The sequence below is a fragment of the Apus apus genome, chromosome 11, assembly GCF_020740795.1.
Source record: "Apus apus isolate bApuApu2 chromosome 11, bApuApu2.pri.cur, whole genome shotgun sequence".
Taxonomy (NCBI): Eukaryota; Metazoa; Chordata; class Aves; order Apodiformes; family Apodidae; genus Apus; species Apus apus.
In genome coordinates this window covers 10,491,206-10,517,935 of record NC_067292.1, presented here as the reverse complement: position 1 = coordinate 10,517,935, position 26,730 = coordinate 10,491,206, and the positions used below count along the sequence as shown (strand labels likewise).

General features: G+C 42.5%; 1 protein-coding gene across 3 annotated transcripts; it reads left to right on the top strand.

Annotated features, from left to right (window-relative positions):
* The first annotated feature begins 1,654 nt into the window (after positions 1-1,654).
* Positions 1,655-25,780, top strand: LRP3 (LDL receptor related protein 3). Of its 3 annotated transcripts, XM_051629500.1 has the most exons (8): positions 1,960-2,042; positions 3,507-3,569; positions 7,016-7,063; positions 12,620-12,758; positions 21,347-21,555; positions 21,817-22,903; positions 23,899-24,031; positions 24,947-25,780. In XM_051629500.1, the coding sequence occupies exons 2-8, from the start codon at positions 3,563-3,565 to the stop codon at positions 25,751-25,753; spliced, it is 2,430 nt and encodes an 809-aa protein (XP_051485460.1). In that variant the 5' UTR covers positions 1,960-2,042; positions 3,507-3,562; the 3' UTR covers positions 25,754-25,780. The 3 variants fall into 3 exon arrangements, with proteins under 3 accessions (XP_051485459.1, XP_051485460.1, XP_051485461.1); XM_051629499.1 differs by lacking the exon at positions 3,507-3,569 and having other exon boundaries at positions 1,655-2,042; XM_051629501.1 differs by lacking the exons at positions 1,960-2,042; positions 3,507-3,569; positions 7,016-7,063; positions 12,620-12,758 and adding an exon at positions 18,060-18,732.
* Positions 25,781-26,730: the final 950 nt, after the last annotated feature.

The window sequence follows — 26,730 nt, the reverse complement described above, 5'->3', positions numbered from 1 at the left end:
TTAGCAAATGCCTCAGCTTTACCTCAGCATCCTGATTCTTCTGTCTCTTGCTTTTCTTATTCTTCCCCAGCAATGCTGCTTTTTCAATACGATCACTCCACCAGGTCTGGTCAAGGTGAAGAGGTGAACATGGGTCCACCAATGACAGAATAATTGAGACTCTGTTTTTATAACTGAGTAGCACCTACCACAACTCGCCCTGCAGGGCGCATCAGCCAGTGCTTGTGAGCTGGCCTGGGTGTGTCACTAGCACAGTTAGACCTTCATGTTGGACAGAAACCCCTGAAGTACAAATTTTACTTGGAAACTGCATCCCTTTAATGGGAAAGTGGTTGCAATAACATGTATTATTGTTTTGTGATGTGGATTTTACCAATCAATACTTCATTTAGTGATCAAAGAATTTATGTTGTAATACCCACAGACTTTATATCAGACTTCATACCTTTCTCAAGGTACAGCCATAGAACCCAAAGATGTGATTTTTTTTTTTTTTCAGGCATGTAGGGAAATTTTTCTGCGTTGGTAGTGAAATGCAGCAAGACCCCCACTTTTCCCTGGAGGATTAAACAGTGCCTTGTAGCACAGCCCTCATTTGTGTAGTTTAAGAAGAGGTGCTGGCACAGAGTTTGGTATGGCTGTTGGTATCCGTAGGTGAACTAAAGTGCTGCTGCGTGGGCTGCAGAACTCTCTCAGAACAGTCAGGGCTTTGCTCCTTGAGAGGCAGCAGCTGTGCTACCAACAGAGGAGCTGGTACTGGCTTTCTGGGGGAGGATGCGAGTGCCTGCAAACAGGAAAACAATGAAAAGTTCAGGAAATATGTGAGGTAGAGGTGCTTCAATTTAGAATTTCGTAACCTGCACGTAGGTATTTTTCAACTTTCGCTGCTTTGCCGTGCTAATGAAGCTCCAAGTTAGCATTGTCATTTTTTGCTTGTGTACACGTGAGACTTTGTGTTCAATGGACAGGATGGTTTATACATCGCTTACATTGACCCAAATCGTGTTGATTTGCTGTGGATACCCCTTGGTATGACCAGATTGCTTGTTTCACAGTTGGCAAGGCCTGGAAGGCTCTGGGTCCCATCCCTTGGGACAGGTGACCCGCAGCGTGCTTTGAAGGGAGTGGAGAGCCCCGGCTTCAGCCCAGTTTCTGGGAGGCTCTCCTCCCTGTCCGCAGTACTGAAGACATCTGGTTTAAAACCCCCAACGCGTTCAGTTTCGCGAGCCGCGGAGGAGGCAGCCCCCGCCGCCGCCTACGGGCCCGCAGCTCGGGAACTCCGGCAGGAAAAGACGCACCGGCACGGCTGGGCCGAAGGGGCTCCCCAACCCCCCTGCGGCGGCCGGGGGGCAGCTTCCCCCGGCAGGGGGGGCCGTCGGGCCGCAGCGGCGCCGGACGCGGCCTCCCGCCATGGGGCCACGGGCTCCCCGCAGCCCGCCCGAGCAGGGGCAGCCCCCGCGGAGCGCTGCGCCGCAACCCCTGCCCGCTGCGGCCGCCGGGGCGCGCCATGGCCGCGGGCTCTGCGGCGGAGGGAGCCGCGCCGAGGCGGGCGCAGGGCGCCCCGCGCCTGACAGGAAGCCCGGCGGCCCGGCGCCCCGGCGCGGCGCGGGCGGGCTCGGCCCTCGCCTTCCCTTCCGCCCCGGGCCGCGCTCCGCCCGCGCCGGCCGGCGGCCCCTCAGGTGTGCGCGGCGGGGCGGCGCTCCCCTCGCCCTCCGGCCCGGCCGCCGCAGCTGCACGGCGGGCCTGTCACGTGGGGCGGCGGCGCTGCGGTCTGTCTCCTCCACCTGCCCCGGAGCGGCAGCGCGGGCCGGCCATGGGGCTGCGGCGGCGACAGGCTCCGCTCCCGGACCCCCGGCCCGCGGGGGCACCGCGGGCTGCCCGAGCCGCCGGCTCTCGCCTCTCGGCGTAGAGGCGAGGCGGGCGCGGAGCTGCCGTCGTTACCCCCGCGCTGAAGGGCAGGCGGCGGCGACCCGCCATGGAGAAGGCAGCGGTCGCGGAGCTCCGGCAGGGCGCGCTGGTGCCGCTCACCGCCATCTGCCTGGGTGAGTGCCGGCTCGGCCGCTCCCGCTGGCGGGGCATGTCCGGACACGGCGGGTAGGGGGGCGCGGGCACCTGCGGTGGGGCTGCCGGGGCCCCTCGCTCATTACGGGAAATGATCGGGGGCGGAGGGAGCGGGACGGGACCCCGCCGCATCAAACCGGGTCGGCGGATCCCCCTCCCGGCCTCCCTCCCTCCCCCGTGCTCTCTAACGGGCCGAGTGGCTGCGGGTCCCGCAGGGCGCCCGCGTCGCCGAGCCCGGCGGAATTCTGCCTGGTCCTGCGGAAAGCAGCCCTTTGCCCTTGGCTTTGAAAGCGCTGCGGTAACCCCGCATAGCGCTCAGGGGGTGAAAAACAAACAAAAAACCCAACAAAAAAAGTTTAGACATAATCGGTGCCGTCTCCGGACTGCAGCTCTGGTGGGACGCGGGGCGGGCAGCGGGTCCCGGGTCTGCCCGCGGTGCCACCCGGCGCTCGGTCGCGCTCCTCGGCTGCCTGTCACTGTCTTGAGTGGCAGCGTGGAAATACATCCTCCCCGTTTCTCTGCCATATTCTTCTCCCCTTCCCTTCTGCTTGAAGCAATTGCTCTCCGCTCGGCTTCGCAGCAGGTGTTAAGTTATGGCAACGCGATGAAGCGTGTTACGGGTTTCCAGTCTGTCAGCCCTTTCTGTCAGGGAAGACGTTTTTTGTTAGGGAGAAGCGTTGACGCCTGGGACTAGAACGAGCGAGCAAAAGGCCCTGCACATTTAACAGGAGCCCGTAGTTATTAGAGCTGACTGCTCCGTTCCTGCATGCTGCCAAAAGATTCTGGTGGAGCAGAGTTGTAGGAAGCACTGCTGGGCTGCTCTGAACTCCCCTGACTGTTACTTGGTAAATAGTTACAGCTCCTTAAATTAGTATGTGCTAAAACCACAGCTTTTTGCTAATAAAGTGGATTAGAGTTCATTTTTAATAATCCCAAATGACAGCCTAGTCTGTGTTCATTACATAAATTATCAGAAATGGGTATTTGTGGCCAGACTGCTCATTCTATTTTTGTAAAAGTTTTTTGTGTTTTTTTTTAAACATCAGTGCTTGCCTAGAAAAATGTAGGAAGTTAAAGTTTGAAAGCTGCTCTGGTTACTTCAGATGTATCTATTTTAATTAAAGGAAGTGCAATGTAAAAAGCTGTCTAAACTGGAAACCAGTTTGAATATCCATTCTAGCTCGTACAGCTTTTTTTTTTCAGACTTAAAGTGATGTCAGAGATGTGCACAGCATGAGGATAACGTCTACTGCATTGTTTATTTAAAACAAGATTTCTGCCATATTTCAGAATTTCTTAGTGGTTTTGGGTTTTTGTGGCCCAGTCAGACCTTTGGTTTAAGTGAGATCACTTGTGTTTAGCGGTGGGTAATGCTAGGTTGAAAATTAGGTAGATCTCTGCTTTCTATGACTTCTAGAATTTCACTGTCTGGCTCTTCTTTTCAGCTGGAATGTTTTATTCCTATTCCTTGCACAACTGACAGTAGTGGAAGTTGAGAAACATGAGAGGTGGGAAGCTTGTGTTCTGCTTCAGTGAACCCATAAGAATCTAACGGTGCTGCTTTAACTGTTTTTGTATTTTACTTCCTGCTTGTCTGTCCCTTCCTTTTGGCCTTATTTTTAGTTCCTGTTTCTTGCCATTCTTTTTTGTTTGTTTTTCCATAGGCTGTATGTAGTGTTTGGTGTCTGCATCAATGCACTGCCACTGACCATTGCTGTGTGTGACCTTGTATGTAAACTGCTGCTCCAAAGACTGGAACTGGGTTTGTTGAAACTGTTCTTTCACAAGGCCATTTTGTTTCTCATTCCCAAGAAATTCTGGAGGACATAGAAAATTGTCACTTAGGAAATACTCAAAACAGCAAAGCTGATGTCTGTCTCATTCCAGCTGTGGGAAAAGCCTGGTAGCTGTCATTTGGTTTGCAGGTGCCAAGATGTAAATTTCCCTTTTGATCCAAATAACTGCTTTCCCAGCTGAAAACCTCACCCTGAGAATTACTTAGCAATCCAAATGAATGCCACCCTACATTTCCTACATGGAATTCAAGCCAACTGAACCGATTCTTGTTTTTTTGGCTTTCCCATAACTGCCCAAACAGTTATGAAAAACAGCACGTTGGAGACCTCCTAACCTGCCCCTAGCCTCTCACCTGTTTTTATTTTGACAAGTTTATTTTTTGACAAGAGACAAGAAATCCAGCAGGGAATGGCTGTTCTTTCTTTTGGGCCTCTGACACTTTTGAGAGCTGTGTTTCAGAAAGTGCTGGTTTATAGCACCTTGTGGTTTGATCTGATGGTCTTGAGCGAGACTGAGTGAGGAAAACAGATACTGGAAACTATAAGCTTACTCATTCATTGGGGAAAGTACCTGCCTGATGTGAAACTTTGACTTTATTTTAAATAAGTGTTCTTGACTGCTGACTTCTTAGTGTGAAGGAGTTTGAAAACAGCAGCAAAGAACTGGCAAAAGCAGCCAGTAGATGTCTTGCAGAGGTAAAAAAGCATTTTCGACAGTTGTCTTTCTTAGGTATCTGCCAGGCCTGGTGTGCAAAGCTGCCTGTAACTCTCCTGGTAGCAAAGTAGGGCTGGCTGTTTAACGGTTCTCAGAAGAAAGCAACGTGATTCTGAGCCTGCTAATTGCACTCTACCACACCCTTTGTCTTCATGCTACTTATTTCCATTTGAAGGGCATAGGGGCCCCTCATCAGCCATGCGGGGGAACCTCTGCTCGGGAACTCCTGTTCTCTTGTGACCTTTGGGAAGATTCTGGCAGGAAACATGAAAAAAGGTGGTAGAATGGTAGCACAGACCCAGGCGTTTCCATACAATGCATCTTCAAACAGTCCTTTAAGTTGTGATGGTAATAGTTATGCAGAGTTTATGAATGTACTTTCTTTGGAGCAAGACAAAATCTTTTTTGTTTTCACGAAATTAAATTTGTGGCTTAATCACTGGTTAATTTCTTCTTAGACTTTATGGCTATGTTACTATGGTTACAAGAATAGTGGTGCTTTAATACCACGTGAGAAAGTTGTGTGTTGCCTTTACTGCTCTTTTCCAAGGTTTGCCATAAACGGGGGTCCTGCTCTGTCACAGAGCAAGAGTTAAGGGAGCTGAGCTGTTTCCTGATTCAGGATGGTAGTGTTGCTCCTAGGTGCACTTGCTGATCTATGGGAGCAAGCTAGCACCCTGAAACAAAGGAAATAATTATATGGCACCTTGTTATTATCATTTAGCAAATGTTACTGTATATTAATTATCTAATAAAAATCAGTGCTGTTCAGGCTGTTTGAACGTCATGTTTATGCTCATTAACACCTATCTGCAGCTCAGGGCTCTTCTCAAGCCACAGGATAGGTTTGCTGCCATTCAGTTGCCCTCCTGCCCTTGTGTGCTACTAACAGCTCACTCCTGCAGCCACTTAGCGAGAAGTCGCACCCTTGTGGGAGTGCTGTGGAGTCCTCTGTTATAGGTGACACCAGGAGCAATTGTGCTCTCTGGTTTGCAGGGCCTGGCCTCAGCCTAAGGTCAGTAGCAGTCTGTGCACCTATCGAAATAACTCTCTGCATTTAACTCTTGGAGCTTTGGCTGTAAGAAGGAGAAAGTCCATATAGTGGACATCCAGACCTAAGTCAGGAAAGGGCTTCTGTAGGCACCTGGGCTGCTGCAACTTCCTGGTAGTTCACTGGCTAAAAACTGACTAGGCTTGAGCAGGCAAGCTAAGGGAATATTTTTAATTTTTCTGTTTCCACCCCTTTAGTGCTAGGAACTTTTTTCCTCTTGTGCTGGTTGAAGTTACACCAGAAGGTGGCTGGGGCAAGGGTCAGTGTTCTCTGATGTGTTTGGAGGGTGTTGAAGACAATAGGGGCCTGTGCTTGTACATGCTACTCTGAGACATAAATAGTGTTAATTGTCAGCAGCTTCCCAAGTGACTGTTGGGAACAGGGACGGTTTCTCTTCCTCTCTTCTTCTATTGTTCATTTTTTTATGATGTTTTTCACTAAATGCTTGCCAACAGATAGACTATAAAAAGATTTAGGAATTAACACATGCAAAATAAAGCCAAAGTGAGTTCTTGGCCTGGGATGTTGTAAATTACAATTTGGTAACCTTCTGAACATTTTCTTTTTATTAAAAGGCTGTCTTTGTAGATTATAGAATACCGCTAAAATGAGAGCAGATAGTGAAATATGCTGTCAGTGTTAGAGAAGTCCCTTAAAGAATGTGTGGGAAAACTAATATGGAATGACATGTTAATGCTGACCTCTGGAGCAACAATGACGCAGGAGAAATTTTTTTGGCAATAACTACTCTTACCAGATCACTCTAATGGCGTGTACTGTGAGAGGAGACTTCTGAGAAAGTGAAGAGTATTTGGAAACTGATTCGTAAGTCAGATGTGTGTTGCAAGCACCACCTCATCCTGTTTTGATTTTACTGGTGGACCTTTTTGGAAACTTAATTGCATTTGACTAGTTCAGGTAATCATGTTAGCTTCAGCAGTTTATTTTCAAGGTGACGTTCACCTGAGAGGAACAAACTTTGCTTTATGCAGAGGAGGCATTTTTAAAGCTAATAATATCATTAGTTATTTTCTGGCCTTGAAGCAGGTAAAGTGACTAGCTGTGATGATGAATGTTTTAGTGTAATTGTTCTTCTGTCTTCCCCAATTAAAAAAACCCAAACTGCAGAAAACAAATTATAATAGACTGGCAGTTGTTTCTTCTGGTAGCATATTTGACAGATACTAAACTAACATTGTGTGCTGACTTTTTTATAGCTACAGTGAAGGTAATAATTACATGACTTGCCTGTGTAAGTAAGCAAAGTTCTTGTTGGAAGACTGCAATGCATTTATATTAACACCCCAGCAAACACCTAGAAATGGTTAACTGCTGACTGCCACCCTGTGCCTCTGGAACCTGTATCAACATTATTTTTCTGTCTTTACACAGTGAACCTCTTCCTGACTGGGAAAATAGAAAGTGCTGTTACCTCATTGGGTAAGATGTACATTTCTTATTTTCGTTTACTTTCTTTTGAGTTGTTGTTATTGTTTCTTCCCCATACAAAGTGATCTTTTAACCTAACAGTATGACCTTTTTTGGGAGAGAGGAACATTAATGTTTTAGGAAGTTAGGACTTCTAAGTCTTCCTAGGCTTATAGGCGCCATCAGTGACTATGCTAGGAAAAAAATTGTGAGCTTGGGGCTAAGGTCATAGTACATGCTGATATATTCAGGGGAAAACTCTACATTTAAGAAATGTGCATGGGAATATCAAGCCACAGACAGTGGCCCATTTCCCAGGGGAGCTAAAATAAGAATGTTAAAAATGTCTCAGGAATGTCAAAGTGGCAATTCAACCAGAATTGCAGCATTTAGTGTCATTTCCTTCTCTGTAGTAGTACTGTGACTAACTGACAGTACAGGAGCATTGCAGTCAGGGTCCTCTTAGGGATAAGGGCCCTCTTGTGCCTGTCAACCCACAGTTACATTGATGGGCAAACTGTATGCCCAAAGAGGCTGCAACTTAGAAAAATCAAGTAAGGGAAACAGCAGGAAAGAAAACAGGAAAATAATTCTAAGGCATTGGGATGATTATTGTGGGAGCTTGAGCATTCAAGCCATCGTGGGGGTTTGTGAGAAGGTTTAAATCAGGAAAAGGTAGTAATTTTATGATTAGGTAACTTCCTTACATTTAGTTTAGGGTTGATGTGGACAAACCGTATAGGACGTGTGTTGTTTCCAACATACTATTTCCATTCTTTCTTTGTAAGAAATCCTGAATGTCATCTGTGTCCTAGTTTATCTGCCTGTATAGCTCTTTGGCTTTTGATGGAGTTTACCACCCCTCGCCTGATTGGTATATGAGTTTACAAAGTGTGGCTTAGGTAATTATAGAGTGGCTGGCCTAGACTGGTGATGCTGTCTTGACCTGAAACATATAATGCTTCAGCCAATTGACTCTGCTGCTTTCTGATGCTGTTTGGGTTTTTTTTGCTAGAATCAGAAAGTCAGTTGTAACATTTGGCTTTTATTCTTCCAAGTATGCTGAAAACCTCAGAGTGCTATAGCCTTCGTGTTTTCTTGTCTTGATACAGTTTTGACTCATTTTGTCTCCTGACAGCATAACTGGAGAGGGAACAAAAATGAACATAAAAGGTCATTTTGATAGCATGATCCATGTGTAGTTCCTCTTACCCATGCATTGGGGGATAACTGCTTAGGACAGTGCAGTTGTAAGGCAGATGACCCTGCCAGGAGTCATCTTGCTAGAGATGTTCCTTAGGAGCCCTGATATGCATGCTGTCCTAAACATGTCCTGACAAAGCAGCTTAAGACGGAGTTGATCTGTATGCTAAGGTATGGTATGATCTATTTTCAGAAAGCAAGGGATAGCAGAAATAATGAGTTCTGGAGAACACAGGTTGAGCCACCATCTTGGCTGTATTAGTACGATTTCAAGCCAGAAAAGCAGCTGCTGCTGTTAGGGAGCAGCCCTCCTCTCAGCCCCCATCCCCACACTGGAGCCAGTTCAGCCTGTGGATCCAGCAGAGCGTGAGCTCAGGTTTTGTCAGATCAGTGGGTTCAGCTTTTGGGCTTTGCCTTTGCTGGTTCTGGTATTGGGCTGGAGTCTGAATAAAGTGAAGGGGAGCCTTAAATCCTTTTTTCTCCACAGGTGTAAGGGATCTGCATTAAGCCATTTGTGCAAACCCTTCTTGAGGGAGCATTTGGAGAACTTGGGGAGAGTTTCCTGCTGTCCCTGAGGTAGCTACTGAGGAAGTGTATATTGCCAAGCGTTTGGTTTTCAGAGAAGGTTCCTTGTGGCAGGTGCAAACCATCCTTTATTCTGAAGCAGATGGTTGGGATGTGTCCTTTAGGACTGAGGCAGGCCCCTGGCATTGCAAAAGAGTGTGAAACTACAGGATTTATTTTCTGCTGGGATGTTCTGAAAATTTATTCCTGCACAGTGTAGTGCTCCCTCCCAGCACTGTCCTCTGGTGGAGCTCAATGTCTCTTTTTTTACGTTGGCTTTTGCAAAAATAGGAGTATTATTCATGTAAAGTTTTAGAAACTTTCTTGCAAGTATTTGTGGCATATTTAACTGGCAGGGGGAATCTACTGCTGTTTACAGTAGAAGAAATCCATTTGATTATTCCAGATAGAGCCTCACTAAAAGATTTATGCCTGCTTCACAGAAACTCTCTGAACTCAGACCTCTTCTGACATTTGTTAAAAGTTGTTTGTTTTTTTTTAACCTATAAAAGATTCATTATTGCCTGTCTTCAGAGTTTACTTTTTTTTTTTTTTTAAGCACCATCTCAGTAGGATTTTTGGTGGATACAGGGGATATTTTTTTTTGGATCCAGGGACAGATATTACCTTATGTTTCTTCAGTAATCCTGAATGTGGAAAATGTAAGCTGTTGGGACTTTCAGTAAATTGCGTTTTCACTTTTCTTTTGGGTTTGTATAGAAAGGCTGCAGAAAAAAAAAAAGTTATAGGACATTTGTTGAAAAAATATCATCACCACTCTTCTCATGTGTGTCGCTGATGATAAGGCCTTCAGAATCCAGGTCTGTACCTTTCTATTTAGAGACTTCCCTTTCCTTCAGATGTTTTGGCAATTTGAAAAGGCTTTTGTTTGTTTTCCTGAAGGAATCACAGTGTCATGCTGAAGCCCAGTTAATAACACAATACTTAACACATGTATGTGATTCTGTAAACTTTATGGCCAGGAGCTGAGGAGGGAAGTGGGGCCCCTTTACTGACACTGAAGCCCCAGCAGTACAGAATTGCGCCCTTGTGTGGTTTTTCTGTTTTGTTGGCCAGCACTGAAGGCTTTTGTTTTGTGTGTTGGTTTTTCCCCCAAAATTTATGTAGGTCAGAGAAGAGTTTTTGAAAGCAGTGCTCGGACCCTTCACCTTTCTGCTGCACAGTAGTCAGTGCGCAAGGAGTAAAGAGGCAGGTGACTGGTTAGGAAGGAGATTTATTGATTTATTGCAAATACCATAGTAATGAGCATTGTTGGGAAATGAAAGGTGTCAGAAGAATAAGGCAATTACTTGAAGTTTGGGTAAACACAATAGTACTTTTTTGGGAGGTGGGGAAGTGGTGCCCTCTTTGTCCCAGTAGAGGACTGTGGATATATCCTTAAAATAGTGTAAAGCCATGGGCAAGAGTGAAGCAACAATGACTGTTACCAGATGAACTGCCCAAAAAGACATATAGTGTCAGTGCAGCCCTGACTTTGCTCATGTCCTGAGGTTTTCACAACTACAATTCTGTTAAAATGGAAAATACTTTTTTTTTGTCTGTTCTTTCTGTGTTCCACGTTCATAGCAGATGTGCAATGCTAATAGGAAAAAGCATTTCTCACTGAGAAACTAAACTGTCATGTTACATCAGAGCCAATGCTTACAAAATTTTACATTGTTTAAAAAGAAAAAATGCTAGTGATGTTATTTTAAAAAATCTGTGATACTTCAAATAACTATTGCTCATGATCTTTGTAAATACTTCCTGAAACTGAGAAGCAGGTATTTGGGAGAATCATAGCTCTGCTTAACTGCACTGATGAATGCATGAGCGGAAGTTCTGATGTGGAGTCACCAGTATGTCAGTGGGCCTTCCTCAGAATGTAAACTAAAATCAGCTTTGTGTAATGATGGTTCTGTTCTAATGCATATATTATGTATAAGAATATTAATCCAAACCGGTATTTGGTACAAGGGACACAGAAATATTTGCAGAGTTGTTGCCAGAAGCCTCTGGATAGTGCTGTCTGGTGTATTTGCTCTTTCTGCGCTCTGTTTCCTTCCCATTGAGAAGTGTAAGTAATCTGGCAGTTATGAAGTGCAGTCTTTCCAGCTCCTTTTATGTGGTTGCTAGCTCTAGGTCCTCTGAGGCTGCTGTGATGCGTTGGGGCAGTGACAAGTGTGTGGAGGAGCACATTTGAAGACCTAAACAGAGAACTGGAGTTTAAAAGTCCTGTGCATCTTATATTTGCTTTTATAATTCTGTACTTGCATCTCAGTATTTTGCCATCATCTAGTGTGGAGCCTCTCTGGTTTTAGAGATGTGGTAACAGAAATGTTTTTCCTAGCTGCTTTACTGCAGAATATTTGTTTGGAAAATAGATGTTTTCATGTCTTTATGTATTCTGTAGGCTTTTGTGGCCTTTGAAACTAGCAGGAATTACATGCATATGTTTTAGTGGAATGCTCTGCTTGGAGAGTAAAAATAAAGGCTTTTTGTATGTTTTGCCTTAGGTAAGTTACTCACCTCATGTTTTTTGTATTCCTGTGACTCTCACTTCAACAGTGCTTATTGTGAACAAATGAACAGTGCCAGGCACAGGTTTCCTGGTGGGGGGACACTGAGCTGGGCTGGGCTCGGCTCCAGCCTGGAGCTCTGCAGGCAGCCCTGCCACCACAGCAGGGCAGGCACTTCCTCACCCCCTCCTGCCAGCACAGCTCAATCTGATCCCAGCTGTGAATTGAAAATGATGCATTTATGTGCCTGAATTTCAAGCAATACTGTAAATCTATGATTTATAACGCAGTACATTTGGATGCGTCTGAGGAAACTTGAAGGTACAGGCAATCTTATTTTTCCTTGCTACCTTTTTGAGCTAGAAGAAGGTGAGCTTCTGACAAAAATTGGAATATTCAGCTGCAATGCACAAGTCATACTCTAGATAGTAATTTGTTTTTAAAATAGTTTTAAAAATAGTTTTGGAGAAGAGAATGTTCAGAATAGCTATCGCATTGCACAGAATCTCCCCTCTTGTAGTCTGCTGAGAGTACATTTTCCCATCAGAACTGCTTTCCCACTTATCCTTGGAACGTTTCACTTTCATTTTAAAATTGTTTAATTACAAATTAGAAATATTTGATGTAGCCTTAATTGCCCTGCTGTTTTCCATAGGAAGGTCTGAAACTGCTTTGAAAATAATGAGCTTTATTTAGCTCCACTCCTTTCCCTATCTGGAAAATTTTTCCTCTCTGCAGAATTTTAGAAGGAGTTTAGAGTACTAGTAAAAAACATTTGACGTTGGAGTCCAGTTTACTGTTTTCTTTTTTGTTGGGGATTTTTTTTTAACCATAAAAATACAAACTCTTCAGGTCTGTTATATGGCTGGGAGATTAAACAGGTCCAGGAACACGTTACAACAAAATGAGCTTTAAGATACTTCACGCTGAATGTGGATCTTCAGTGTCTGGGTGATGTACCCAGGCTTTGGGAAGCTGGTAAGAAGGATTTCTGTATTACATCCTCCTGACAGATCCATGCAGTAATATTGATTGTAACCTTTGGTAGATTCATACAAGGTTATTGATTGATCCTGCATTGAAATGCAGGTTATGCTTACCTACACTTCAAGCGGGTGTCTTAATTAAAAAACAGGACAGGGAAGAAAGCAATGAGAGCATAAAACTGTTAACTCTTATTTGTCTGCAATCCCCAGAAATTGATTAAAGCTCTTGTAGCTAATGTGAACTGTTGACTAAGCAAAACATTAAGAATATTATTTTTTTCCCCTCTTATTAACAGGTCCTTGCAGAGGAGAACAGGAACAGCACACAGAGAGACGGGGAGTCATCTATAGTCCTTCTTGGCCACAGAACTATCCTCCAGCTGTAAACTGCAGCTGGTACATTAAAGGAGATCGTGGAGACATGATAACAATTAGGTATGGTTTGATATTCTGTGCAGGCAAGGCATTACTTCACTGAAATGAAACAAAATGTGAGTTCTTGGCAGATACACCAGTATGAGGCTGTTTGTCGAGCTACTGAATTGTCAAAGGAAGTAGAAGTTGATTACACTGGAATATGATTGCAGTTTGGGCACCTCTCTTGTTTTAGAAATGTTCCTCATGTCTTGTTTCTGTAGGCTACTTCTGACATCCATTGTTATAGATGCAAGTCACTTTTAGTCTTAATATAATAAATATAATCAATACCTGTGTGAGATTTCATCCACCTCTGATAGATGAGGAAGTGGGAAACAGCAGTATATTTACTCACATTAAATAGTCCCCTTCTCTTAATTGCTAATAAATAGGAGTAGGTGAAGGCTGTAAAACTTGGAACAGCCTCAGTGGGATATGTAAAATTCTTAGAACAAAAATGGCTTTTTCTGTCATGTCTTGAGGTGGTACTCTGTTTAATTGACAGTTGAAGATAATTGCTTATTGTTACTTGTTGACCCAAAGACACGTGCATTTCTGCTTAATATTTATTTCCAACATAATTAAACAATAGTTAGCATTTGTGGCACAATTTCTGCTTATTCTATGAAAATACGGTTCAGAACAGACTAGAATGTATTGCTAATGGTTTGTTAAGAATGTTTAGGCTGTAATACCAGCATACTGCAAATGTGCTTGATTTGTCTGGGCTAATTGTAGTATCCTTCTCAAGCTAAGAATTTCTTCCTTGGAAAAAAAAAAAAAAGCAGCAAACCTAGGAAAGGGGTTTTTGTTTGTTTTTTTGTACTGTTGCATTTGACACCATCTGCTCATTCTTTGCTCAGCTGCTTAGAAGGACTGCAAACCTCTTCAACTGCAGATGCTCAGCAATTAAAAACAAATCTGCCACAGATGGAATAATAGGAGGGCTCCACCATCCGTAGTTCAAAATAGGAACTACTCATCAAAAGTAAGGAAGTAGATACCTGCCAGCATTTGAGATCCATAAATAGAAACATGCTTTTAAACCCCATTAAATTGTATTGGACTTGGGGAATTTGTTTCAAAGCAGAGATTGTTGGAAACTCTGGGGAAGCATACAAATGAGACACAGGACTCGGCTTTGGAGAATAGAACTGCAGTTCATGCTATGAAAATGTCTCTGAGGTCTCAGATAGAATTAGGATTCTTTTCTGCAAGTGTGAATGTAACAGAAGCTAAAGAAATACAGGAAAATAAGATGGGGTAATAATATGTACACAGTTTAGATGTCTGCATAGCAGTGTGATTTGAAAGATTTCTTCTTAATGGGTTTGTTTTCTCTCAGTGCCATATCCTGCCCTCCTATGCACGTGCAGACAATGGGAGCTATGTGTTTACATCCTAGGGAGTAATGTTGTGTTACATTTCTGACTATAAATGTGCTTGGAATGACTCACTCTGGTGTATGAAATGCAAAATGTTACAACATTGTAAGATTTATTTAGAAGATTGTAGCCCTTGTAACGCCAAAGACATGAAAGAAGCAGCTGACTTGCCTAGGCTAGCATGGTATAGGCAAAGTGGAAAAGAGGGTTAAAATACAAACATTTTTTTCTTCTCAACAGTTGGAAGTGTTTCTTGTCTTAACAGTGTGCTGATAAGGGCATAAAAGAGTAGCTTTTTAAATTTTCGTAGAAAATCAAACACAGTTCTTGTGATAACATTTGGATTTTGAAAGGTTTAAAAAAACCCACGTCCTTTTTGTTACATTGAATGTATTTTCTTTGATCTTGAATTCTCATTGACAGCAAGACAGCAATGTTATATAAGTATCATATCTGAGATACAGCAGGAGTCATTAAGGGATAAAATTGCAATTGAAAGTAGTTTTGATTTCTAAAACCTTTTCAGTCAGTGGTAATTTTTTATAAACCTGGTATTTGTTAGCTTTCAGTAGAACAATGCCCAGATATACATGTGGATGTAATATGCTGGCTTCTCTGGGCATGTCCTTTAGAAGCTTCGTCTTAATATCTGTGGTTCATGTGTGTGGATTGATTTTCTTCATATCCTTACACTTCCATGTTTACTGTTTTGCTTTATAGTTTACTTTTTAGAAATCCTAGGGGGAGATTTCACAAGAGCAGGAAATATATGTTCTTTGTGCTTATACCTCTCTGCTAATTATGCATGTTTCAATACTTTCTTCCAAGTTTGTGTGTCAAGTTTGCTGTTGAGACCTGGGAACAAGCATCTAGCTACTGTTTACCTGCACTATGTTGTGTCACTTCAGATTCAGGCAATCAGTTATTGTTTTGGAATCTGCTTGATTTTCCCCTCCCATTTTCTCTTTTTTTATGCTATTTTCACAGAGGACTAGACATAAATCTTGTAAGATTAGATAAATTTGTCATAATGCAAGAACTGTCCTTGTGCCATCCTTTACAGGCTTTATATGTGTATGTTTCCTCACCTTTGAGAAGAACATTTAAATTGTTTTTCTTTAGCAGTTGCTGTTACCTGATGGCTGTAATTAACCTGTGGGCAGATTATAAATTAATTGTGTTTTATTATAGGGATTTATGGGACTAAGAGTAAAACGTTATACGTGTTCAGAATTTAAGAAGAGTGTTGAAAAGTGACCCATTTAGTGATCCACTCAAGCTGTCTTTTATGAATGGAGGTGGGGAGGGGATCACCTGCAGTGGCTTTCACTTGTGATTCATGTCACTGGCTTTGGACAAAGAAATTCTCAGATAACATCTGAGTTTCAGTTTCTTAGTAAAACTGAGGCCTGTTCATGTAAAGGCTTGCTGGTCTGTAATTGTATGAAGAATTAAAGAGACTGCTTCATAGTCTATTCTCCAAACTCACAGCGTTTCAGAGCTTCACATTAATTGGAAAAAAACCTCATAATAGCCATTTATTTCATTCAGTTGTATGTGCTCAGCTTTTGAAACCACAACCCCTGTGTCTCTTGCCTACGGTTACACAGCTAGCTGGTGCTTGGGAGCTGAGAGTAGAATAGGCTTCCAGGTCCTTGTGCTTCAGTGGTTAAGCAGAAGTTTTTAATGAGCCAATTAAGTCATCAGTTGTTCACAGTCTGCACTTGCTGTGAGAGATTGGCAAATAGAAGTAACTTTTCTTGCTTAATTGGCTGATCTCTTTTATTTTGGGACTGTGCTCTACTGATCTACCCATAATATTTATTCTTCAATTTTTTAATGAGTTTAGAGGGCCAAATTGGACATTATAATTTATTTATTTATTTACTAATTACTTTCATTCAGATTTTTTACCTGCTGGGCCTTCAACAGTTTACCCTTTTTTTGTTTTGTTTTCCTGATCATCCCATACTTGCCCTTTCTTAGTTATTAAGAATGCTTTTTTATTATTATTCTTTAATCTCTGGTTGCTTGTGCCTAGATTACTAAAAGGATTGTAGGGAATTCCCTAAAAGTACTTTTTTTTTTTCCTGGCTGCTACCACTCCTTTCAGTGCAGATGGCAAAAAGCTTGATCCTGCTAAGCATTAGTTTTGCAGGTAGCACTGTCTTTTCATATTTTCAGAGTGTATATGGGTGTTTATGATAGGCTGGCTAAATGAAGTTCTTTCCAGCAGCATAAAAATACTTGACAGTTATAGGAAAATATTGTCATAGGCTACTGTTCCTTCACTTGAGTGATTTTACAGGCAAAAACTAATACATGGTTGATCTGTAATTTTCTGTAAGCTCCTGGAGTCCTAGTCCTTGTTTCAGTGTCGTATCACTGAAAGAAAAATCAGATTATTTTACCTGTTTCTGCAGAATTCTGTAAAAACAGATTTAGTGGTGGTGCATTTGTCAGTTCACATTGGATTGTTCTGATCCTCAGAGTTTGAACATTTTGAGTATTTGGTAGACTGTTCTTTTACTTTTTTTAAAATAAAATGAAAGCATTTTTTAAAAATTAGGACACTTTTAAAAAAGGAATTAGCTATGGAAGAGGCATTCCAAAAGCAAGATAACTGGAGTTAGTGCTTTTGAATAGCATCTTTCAGTAGAAACAAAAGCTGCAAAACGTAGTCTGATAATTTTGATCTTTTACATCTATCTCCTCTATTCCTATATGGTGTTGGAGATCACAGGTAACAAAGATAACAGCCTAAGGGACAAAGCATTTTAAAGGATGTTCTATGTGTTAGTCATAGTATCTGCACAACAGTTCTAAGTGCTGAAAATACCAGCAGTTGACTCCTGTAGTATTGTGCCCAAGTGCTCCACTTCTCCCTGCTCTATGAACCAGGCTGTGTGTTCTGGTTGTGGAGAGGAAGGGAAAGCTTGGAAGAAAGCTTGGTTGTGGAGAGGAAGAAAAAAAAACTTTGAAGAAAGCTGGATTTTCCTTCCCTTCATCGTTGAGCACTGGAATCAGAGTGTTGCCCTATAAGTGAAATTGGTAAGTGGAGGGGGATGTCTGCATCCCACAGAGCAGATGCAGTGGGGAGCTGAGGGGTACAAGGGCTGGAGTTTAGGGCCACTGTGCACTGCAGCTTGCATGGCAAGATGGACCTCTAGGTCCACATCCCACTCCTTCAGACATGTGCTTTCCTGGAGGGGGTTAGTGACTGAACCAACAATCCTTTTGCTTTTCCTCCCAAATCCTGTGCTTCCCTGCCTGAGATGGTTAGAAATACCACAGTACTGACTGTTGCTCCCTGATATATGGCTGACCTGATCCATTAAGTATTGTTTCAGTATGACTCGATTCTGTTTCTTTTTTTAATCACAGAAAATTGTGGGGTTTGGATACAAAGGGCTTGAGACCTCCCTCAAGAACTGTAACTGCAGACTTAATTCAGTGCTCTTCCAAAGGCAGTAAGATGTTTGTACACTCCTACAAGCAGTAGGAGCCCAAAACTTTGTCCCTTATTTCCACTGCATACTGTCAGTCATCCAACCACTGGACTAATCCTTTTGATAGAAAAATTTACATTCCGCTTTGAGAAAGTTCAATGGAATAAGTAGATGTCCCTGCACTGTATGTTGTGGGTAGCAGGATTAAATTATTCTTCAGCAGACTTAACAGCAGCAGCACTAGATCTAATTACAAATGATGAAAGAGGTGAAGTAGCAGAGTTTGAATGCACTATTCAGGAATCTTAAAATTTCACTCAGGTAAAATGAATCAGTGGCCCATTTAATGTTAGATTAGTATGGCAGAAACTTCTTACACAAAACCTTTTTATTCCAAGTACAGTATACAGAAAACCTCAGTTTTATGTATTTATATATGCACACGTGTGCATGCTGTTTTATATTTCTTTACAAAGGAGTGTTTTTCATGGTGAAGTTGGTTGATGGCTTGTTCAAATAGAACATGTTTTTGGTCTTGAGTAAAAGTCACCATCAATTTAAATGGGGAAAAAGATTGCTTCCATTGGAGATAGTGCAACATAAAAGGATGCTGGAGTGGAGTGACAATGCCTTAACCAAAGCAAAATTTGTTAAGAATATGTCTGTTGATTAGTTTGCATGAAGTAGAATATAATTGCTTTGGCTTTGCTTTTGACCTTAGAAGAAGAAATTTTATAACTGCTATGGTATCTATTCTATATAAAACTTAACATCAGAACTAGAACATCTGTATTTCAGAGAAATTGTGTTTGTTCAGTGGTGTTTGAAGCTCTTAGGCTCTTGTGATTAAGATGCGTATTGTTTTTGAAACAGTTCATTCTTATGAATACTCTTTATTGCCCTTTTTCAAATACCAAGGCACTTTTTTCAGGAGCTCATGCATCCCTGAGAGCTGTGGAGGTTTCAGGAAGGATGTTAAAGATGAGACTTCCTTGCAAATCTGTTTTGCCTCATCACCCTTATACTCAGTTGGTTTTGGGGTTAAAGCTTGGCTTTCTCAGTGGAGAAGTATGGGATTCTGCTCTGAATCTATCTCAGATCGACAGCTGACACTCAGGAAAATCAGTTATCTGTATGCCTGTGCTTCCCTTTTGGAAGGTGGGTCTGAAGTTTTTTTCTCTTCCACACTCTGTATAATAAACCAGAAAAAGCCATTTATTAGCAAGGTACAATACTATATTCTTCAGGTGCAAGTAGATGATATTCTTAATTATAAACAAGTACAGGCTCTCCAGAAGTATTGCTGTCATCTGCAGAAGTCTGTAAACAAGGCATGTAGCTGACTTTCCTGTGCTCTTCTGCTGTATAAGTCTCTTCTTTTTTTGTGTTAAACCTCTTTTATTTTTTTCTTCCCTAGAAAGAAATGCATTTTAATAAAAGGTGCAGACAGCTTATTATACAGGCAAATTCTCCCCTGGGTGTGTGCAGTCTGTGTTATGTAACAATACTGTGGGTGAATTATTTACCTGATAGACAAAAGCAGCTCTTGTGAGTAGAGTCAGGAAAATGAGTGGCTGTGGGACATAGCTGGAGAATTGGGAACTGGGTAGGATAGGAGAACAAATTGTTTAGCTCTTTAAGGTTGGTCCTGGTACATCCAAAATAACGACAGAAGTAAGAGATCAAAAGAGCTTCCTTGTATTGCATGAGCAGTTGTTTTTCTAGTCATCCACCCTTCCCAGTTCTGAGTTTCTATTTCTTGATTCAGTGACTGATCCCTGTTCTTAAAAGTGTTTGGTTTTGTGGAGGTAGGTCTTTCTGATACTTATCCAAGAAGTCTTTATGACAAGAAAACCCTGCAAGCAGTCCTACAGGTAGATGATAGAAACCCTTGTTGATGTCTGGTGCCAAAATGAGTTACAGAGAGCAAAACCAATGTGGTAGCTCAGTAATGCTGTCTCACATCTCTTGCAGCAGACTTGATGTAGGTGCCCATAGTTTCACTGATGCTTTTTATAATTCCTTTTCATGCTGTAGTGCCTGTTTGTACACTGTCTTGTCATGATTTTTTTTTTTATAACACCTGGGATACATACTCTTCAGTTTTATTTTTGTACGGCTGAATACTTTTATCTTTTCATTCTGACTGCACAGCCATCTAAAACTTCCTTCCAAAATATGCTGGTTTCAGAAGCTTGATGAGGTTGCTTGTAGAAAAGAGTTAAGTGCTGCAGGAATACTTTGTCCCAGCTGGGAAGATACATAAAGCATGGTGGGAGAAAAAAAGTCAGAAAAGAGGAAGGAAATACTTCTGGGTGGATTGTCCTCATTTCCACATATGTTGTTGGGCATCTCTTAATTTCCATTTTAACTTAATGCTTTCAATGTTCTCTTTTAATTCTCTTGCTGATATTTCTTTTTCTGGAGAGTTTTAAAATTGGAATGTTTGGCAAAACCTACAGATGCGTGTAGGCTGGATCTCCTGTTTGAATATATTGGCTAATTTATGTAGTTGCTGCTCTTACCCTTTTGCCTTCCAGTGGCAAGATCTGGCAGGCATTGATAGCCTTTTGTAAATACAGTCATAACAGAAAATTATATTTCAGGTGTTTATTTTTGTCAAATAATTAATCTTTTGTGTTTGTGAAAAGTCCTTTGTGGAAGGAGGTCTGTATTTCCTAGCAGCTTTTCAGCCTTTCTGAAGCTCAGAATCATAGAATGGTTTGAGCTGGAAGGAGCCTTTAAAAGTCATCTTGCCCACCGTCTGTGCAGTGAGCAGGGACAGCTTCAACTAGATCAAGTTTCTTCTGCCTAGGTGTTTGATTGGAGTACTCACAGACTTCCACCAAGTTAATTTTGTGTATCAAGAGTTATATCAAAGAGGACCAAAACTCATTTCTGAGTGTCCTGAACAATGTGCCCTTTCCTAATCAGTGTTCTTCCCTGTGCAGTGCTGTTGTCAGTGCAGATTACTGAATGCAAATGTAATCTGTTTCATCAGACTGAACAAATAACCTGTATGCTTCCTGAGCTACATGTTAGGGAGTATTACCTGGTTGTGTTCAGTGTTCTGCAAACAACTGGGGCACCTCTTTGCACTAGGTAAGCTACTATTGAATAATCACTGGGCTTGGGTCAGTGGAAGGGCTGGAAGTTAGACTGTAAAGGGTTATAGGCTTGTTTGCTCTGTGTTTACGTTGCCAGAAAGGGAATGTTTTAATCTTTGAACTAAAAAATAATAGTGTTAGATTTTAGGTTCAGTTTCCATCCCTTGCAGTCCTCTTCTTACCCTCTCCCTGCTTATCCATATATTGAAGAGTTGATTTTTGTCTCTTGTGTTTATCCCCTTACGGTTCTTTTTACAGCTCCTTCTCATCCCAGTTTCATGGCTTTTAACATTGACTGCTGAAAATTAATCTGTTTTCTGTATAACATATTCCAGAATTTTGCTTTTACTCATATAAATATTTTAGGAACCAGTTTTGTTTAAGGACTCTGAGTAAAAGAGGAATCATCCTTCCAGCTTTTGGAGCTACTTGGCATGCTATTTATGCCTGAGAGATGGGTGCTTTTCCAAACTGAGGGAATTTGAGTGCTCTGTTTATATGTACTCAAGATAGTGTAGGTGTTTCATTGTCTTTGAATGTGATCTCTTTATGTCAGCACTGCTTGGTGCAGAAAGTTAACTGTTACAGTCTGGTTTTGTCTCTGTCTGGCTTTGTTCCAGATACATGTTCTCTTTGTAACTTGTATTTTCTTTTGTTCTTAACAGTTTTAAGAACTTTGATTTGGAAGACTCTCAGAAGTGTGCAGTAGACTGGTTGATGATTGGCCCCTCTTCCAAGAAGGAGGAGTACAAAGTGTGTGGATCTTCCATCCCTCCATCTTTCATCTCTGCAAGGGACCATGTTTGGATATTTTTTCACTCAGATGCATCAAGCTCAGGACAGGCTCAGGGATTTCGCCTTTCTTATATTAGAGGTAAACCTTACAGTTTTGTTGGCATCACATACGCTCTCTCTGGCAAAACATGAGGACAGTAGTATTTTTTGTTGACAGGAGCCTTGGGCCAGTCTTGATGACTGCAAGGTGTTAGCATGGTAATGCTGATATTATTTCCTCTTGGCTTTTTAATAATATTGCTGACTTGTGGCCTGCAGGTTATTATGTGTTAAAAAGTGACATCAGATGGTTCCAAAAGTTTTGATAACTGACTATTTTTTTCCTTGCCTTCTTTCACAGGAAAGACAGGTCAGGCTGTGTGCCAGTCAGATGAATTCCGTTGTGCAAACGGAAAGTGTATTCCCAGTACTTGGAAGTGTAATTCCATGGATGAATGTGGTGATAACTCGGATGAAGGAAACTGCACTGTCCCTCCAACAGATCCCCCATCCAGCATCTGTCCCTCAGGAACATTCCAGTGCAGTGCAGCCCGCTCCACCAAGTGCTTGTTGAATGAGCTGAGATGTAATTCAGTTAAGGACTGTAGTGATGGTTCGGACGAAGATAATTGTCCCGATCTTTCCTGTGGCAAAAGGCTGGGTAATTTTTATGGATCTTTTGCTTCCCCAGACTTATTTCGTGCTGATCACAGCAGATCAGACCTTCGTTGCACGTGGTACGTGGACACACAGGATAACCGACATGTTCTGTTGCAGCTTGATTTGCAGTTAGGCTACAATGATTATGTAAAGGTGTATGATGGCATCGGAGAGAGGGGTGATAAATTAATGCAAACATTTTCATACCACAATAATAGACATTCAGTGAGTGTGGAGTCATCAAAGGGCCAGCTCACTGTCTCATATCATGCCCACTCCAAGAGCACTGGCCATGGGTTCAATGCAACTTACCAGGTGAAAGGCTATTGCCTTCCTTGGGAACACCCTTGTGGAAGTGATGAGGAGTGTTTCACAGACAAGCAGCATTGTGATGGCTGGTGGCACTGTCCAAATGGCAAGGATGAGGAGAACTGTCCTGCTTGCCAGAAGAATGAATACCCATGTGAGGGAAACAGTGGGCTTTGTTACTCAATACTTGACCGCTGTAATAACCAGAAGAACTGCCCAGATGGCTCAGATGAAAAAAACTGCTTTACTTGCCAGCCAGGAAACTTCCATTGTGGTACAAATCTGTGCATCTTTGAGACTTGGCGCTGCGACGGCCAAGAGGACTGCCAGGATGGAAGTGATGAACACAACTGTCTGGTCATAGTTCCCAGAAAGGTCATCACAGCTGCTCTGATCGGGAGTCTCGTGTGTGGCTTGCTGCTTGTGATTGCACTGGGTTGTGCATTTAAATTATATTCTCTGAGGACCAGGGAGTACAGGTAAGCATCCTGCTTTTGCGATGCTTTAGTACCTGTGGGTTTTCTCCTTTTTTTGTTTAAAGGAAAAAAGTTGATTGTTAACCAGGGAATTTGGAAAATACTGTTAAATCAGTCCAAGGAGTTGCTGACAATTAAATAGCAGTCACTGTGTTAGGCTTAGGGAAGAGCAGTAAAGATTTTCAGAAGTAGTGAGGGGAGTGTTAGCTCTTCTGTGTTCTATGAGAATACACATTTATTATGCAGCCTGGCAGACCCTGTATCTAACTTAAAAAACAAAAATTTTGAGCAGTTCCTTCTCCCTCTGCAACAAACCCCCTGCCCTTAACCAAAAATTGAATGTTGAACTGTCACAGTGAAGTCTTTGCTCTATTTTATGTTTCTGCAAGCATGGTTCTGCCCCTTGGGAGAGGGTTGTAAGGACTTTCTGAAGCTCATCTCTTGTCATACACACCAGCTCTGTGCCATGCTGCTGACACCGTTGCTGTTTTCAGCACAGTGTGCTTCACATTCCCTCCTGATCAAATCTGCACGATTAAGGAGCTGGAAAACAGCCGCAGTGCTATGTTGGGAACCTCAGTGCCTCGGTTCTGGCAGGACAGCCAGAGCTCTCTGCAGCTGCAAGCTACCCCTGGTGTGTGATTGTTTCCAGTTCTTAATGTTGTCTTTTCCAAAAATAACCTATGGGCCCTCGCTGAACAAGTTACCACTATTACTGGCATAACCTGGCCAACAGAAAAAACTTCGGTTGCCACAGAGTCCCACCTAGGTCTGCAGGAGAGAGTTTGCTGATTTGATTCACTGATGCTTGTACCCTGTAATCTTACTCCTTTTGTTTACTTTAGCATCCTGATAAGACTTTTACGGAGTTTAGTTGAAGATTTGCTTTTTTGCTGCTAGTGAGAAGTCCCCTGCACTGCTTTTATAGAGTAATGTGGGGGAGGCAGGACAAACTGACTGTTACTTCTGTTCTGTTTCCCCTCTGGTTCTGTTTCCAGAGCATTTGAGACCCAGATGACGCGACTCGAGGCAGAGTTTGTGCGGCGGGAAGCGCCACCTTCCTACGGGCAGCTGATTGCACAAGGACTGATCCCCCCAGTTGAAGACTTCCCCGTGTACAACGCATCGCAAGTATGGAGACGAGTGCCAGTGAACCTATCAGCAGCCAAACTGCTATAAATTAGATACAGTCAGGCTGGAACTGTATTCTTTCAGTAGCTGTGCTCATTATATGCAAGTCATATAAAAATGTGTGTTTTTTCCTTGGAGCTGAAGAACCACAGTTACACATCTTGGTGCTGTGGGTAGTTCTGAGCACATTAAATGTGTTTGCTAGGGAACAGCAGTGAGATAAGCACGTGCTGTTTTGCTGTACATCAAGATAGAATGAGCAGAGACAGAGAAAGGTCAGAAGGTAAATAGAAAAAAGGCTTTCCAAGCTGAAACTGTAAATGTGCCCAAAGCGATAAGAAAGCAAGATGTCTAGTAGTATTTTTGGGAAATGCTGGGATTAGTTTTCATTTACAAATACATTACACTGGGAAGCCATTAAGTCATTCTTCTATTTCATTCCTCTGTTCTCAAAAATCTGCTGTGCTCTGTCAAAAGCATCCAACTGTGATACAATTCCTAATGTGATAAAGATCTTGCAGTTTGTTGCTCCAGTGGAGAAGTAGTTTGCCTTGACCTTTCTTCTCTGCTGTTGTCATCAGCTCTTGAGGATCCTCTGCCGTTGCTGATGGTAGAGGACTCACTGGTCTGCAGTGTAGTTCTTCAGTCGTGATCTAATTGCATGAGTGCAGCATCTTACTGGGTAGACAAGTACAGCTTAAACTCATAAAGGAAACACTCCAAGGGATAGTCTTTTGGTACAGGCAGAACTGTCTTTGGTATTCTTAAATAGTTTGTTAGAAGTACATGTTTAACAAGGAAGTGCAGGGATCAAGTCTGAGAATCCTGGTAAGGTGGAGATATTAGTGGAAAGAATGGGATTTATGAAAGTCTTTTGGGCCCGTGTGAAGTCATGGTTTGTTATCTGTGTTACAGGCATCTGTGCTGCAGAACATTCGAACAGCCATGAGGAGGCAGATGAGACGACACTCGTCACGACGGAGCTCGTCACGGCGGCGCTTGGGCAGGCTCTGGAACAGACTCTTCCACAGACCTCGGGTGAGAGGACAGATCCCACTCCTGACACCCGCCCGCACTTCACAGACTACACTGGGTGATGGGATTATCAACCATGCTGATGGGGCTGTTCAGAGTCCTCCATCTTCCCCTGAAGGACCTAATTTAGAGGCAAATGGTCAAGCCAGGGGCCTACAAGAAGCTGGATGTAGCAGCTTGCAAGCAGAGACTGAAGTCATAGAGCCATCACCTTCAAATGTCTTACCCAGTACTTGCACAGCAGCACACGCAGAGCCTGAGGCTGGACAGGCTGATAAATCTTTAGGTGCCGAGACATCTGGCAGTGATCTTAAGCAGTCCAGTAAAGTGGATTCAGGAAAGACACTTAGAGATCCTTTATCTGAAAGTGTTACAGAAACGATCCATGGAGGGTCGACATCCAGGAGGACTGTCCCAGAGGACAGTAGTTTAAGTAGAAGTCATCCACTGAGTGAAGAGCCATGTAGGTTACCCTTAAAAAAATGGGAGTCTGCTTATTCAGACAGCTCTGTGAATGTTCATATCCAAGTGGATGGACAAAACCGATGTTGCCCTAACTCATACCGGGAGGAGCCTTTGGGAATTCATGCAGCTTGTTGCCATTCTGTGGAAGTGCCAATGTTAGAGTCCTCTACCCCCCTCTCTGAAATCAATACCAGTGATGATGAATCTTTACTTGTTTGCTAATAAAAATTTTTTGTTTGGCCCTGTAAATTTTGTAAATTCATTGTTTATATGACTGCACTTTGATGGTAGGTGGTATGTCTGTGCTCTCAACTTTGTTTCTTAAAACCAGTGTGCTTTAATCCCACAGGGAGTACAGTACAAGGCTAAATGGGACAAGCTTCTGTCTTCGTTGCTATTCCTGAAGCTCCATTGGGGCAGAAGTAGGCCAGTATGTGATGTCAGGGGCTAGGAGAGCAAGAATGTGTCACAGCAGTTTAGAGGCATCTCCATCCTCTGGTATTTCTTCTATGTGTTTATTCACTGTTCATTCAGGGAATTAGTGTTTCTTTGCTTTTCAAGTGGTCTTACTGGAACTAGAGAGAACTCTGTTGGAACCCAAGGCAGGCACCAGTCATTGTAACTAAGGACTAAATTAGAAATGACATTTTTGTATTTTTAAAGATAATAATTTAAGTAAAATTTAATTTTAATTACAAATACTTAGAAGGAAATAAAATTCTTTGTAGCTTCCTCTTTATAAAAATTGCTTGTTCCTTTGCTCCTTTCAGAAACGTTTTGATGGCCATATGTACTTTGAAGCATGCACTAAACCCAAAGTTTCTGTGTCAAATACCCAGAATGATTCCAAGTGTCTTACCTGCTGCAGCTTTGTAATGATAGATCAGCAGTGTTCAGTGTGAGCGGAGTGCATTGAACCCTGGTTGCAGCAATATGTCTTTTTTTTTTGTGTTCTCATATGTTACAATATCTTCATAGTGATGTGAAGGTTGAAGAATTGTTTGCTTTCTCCCTACCCTCTTCCTCCCTTCTGTTTTCAGGGACTTTAATGATTATACCACTTCTGGTATACCCTGAAGGATCCGGAGGCTTCACAGCTCCTGTTGGCTGCAGTAGGAAGCACTGTGCACTTGGTAACTGTCAGTCTGCTATTTTATTATGAAATAAAAATCTGCTTCACACGTTTGCCTGTGAATCTG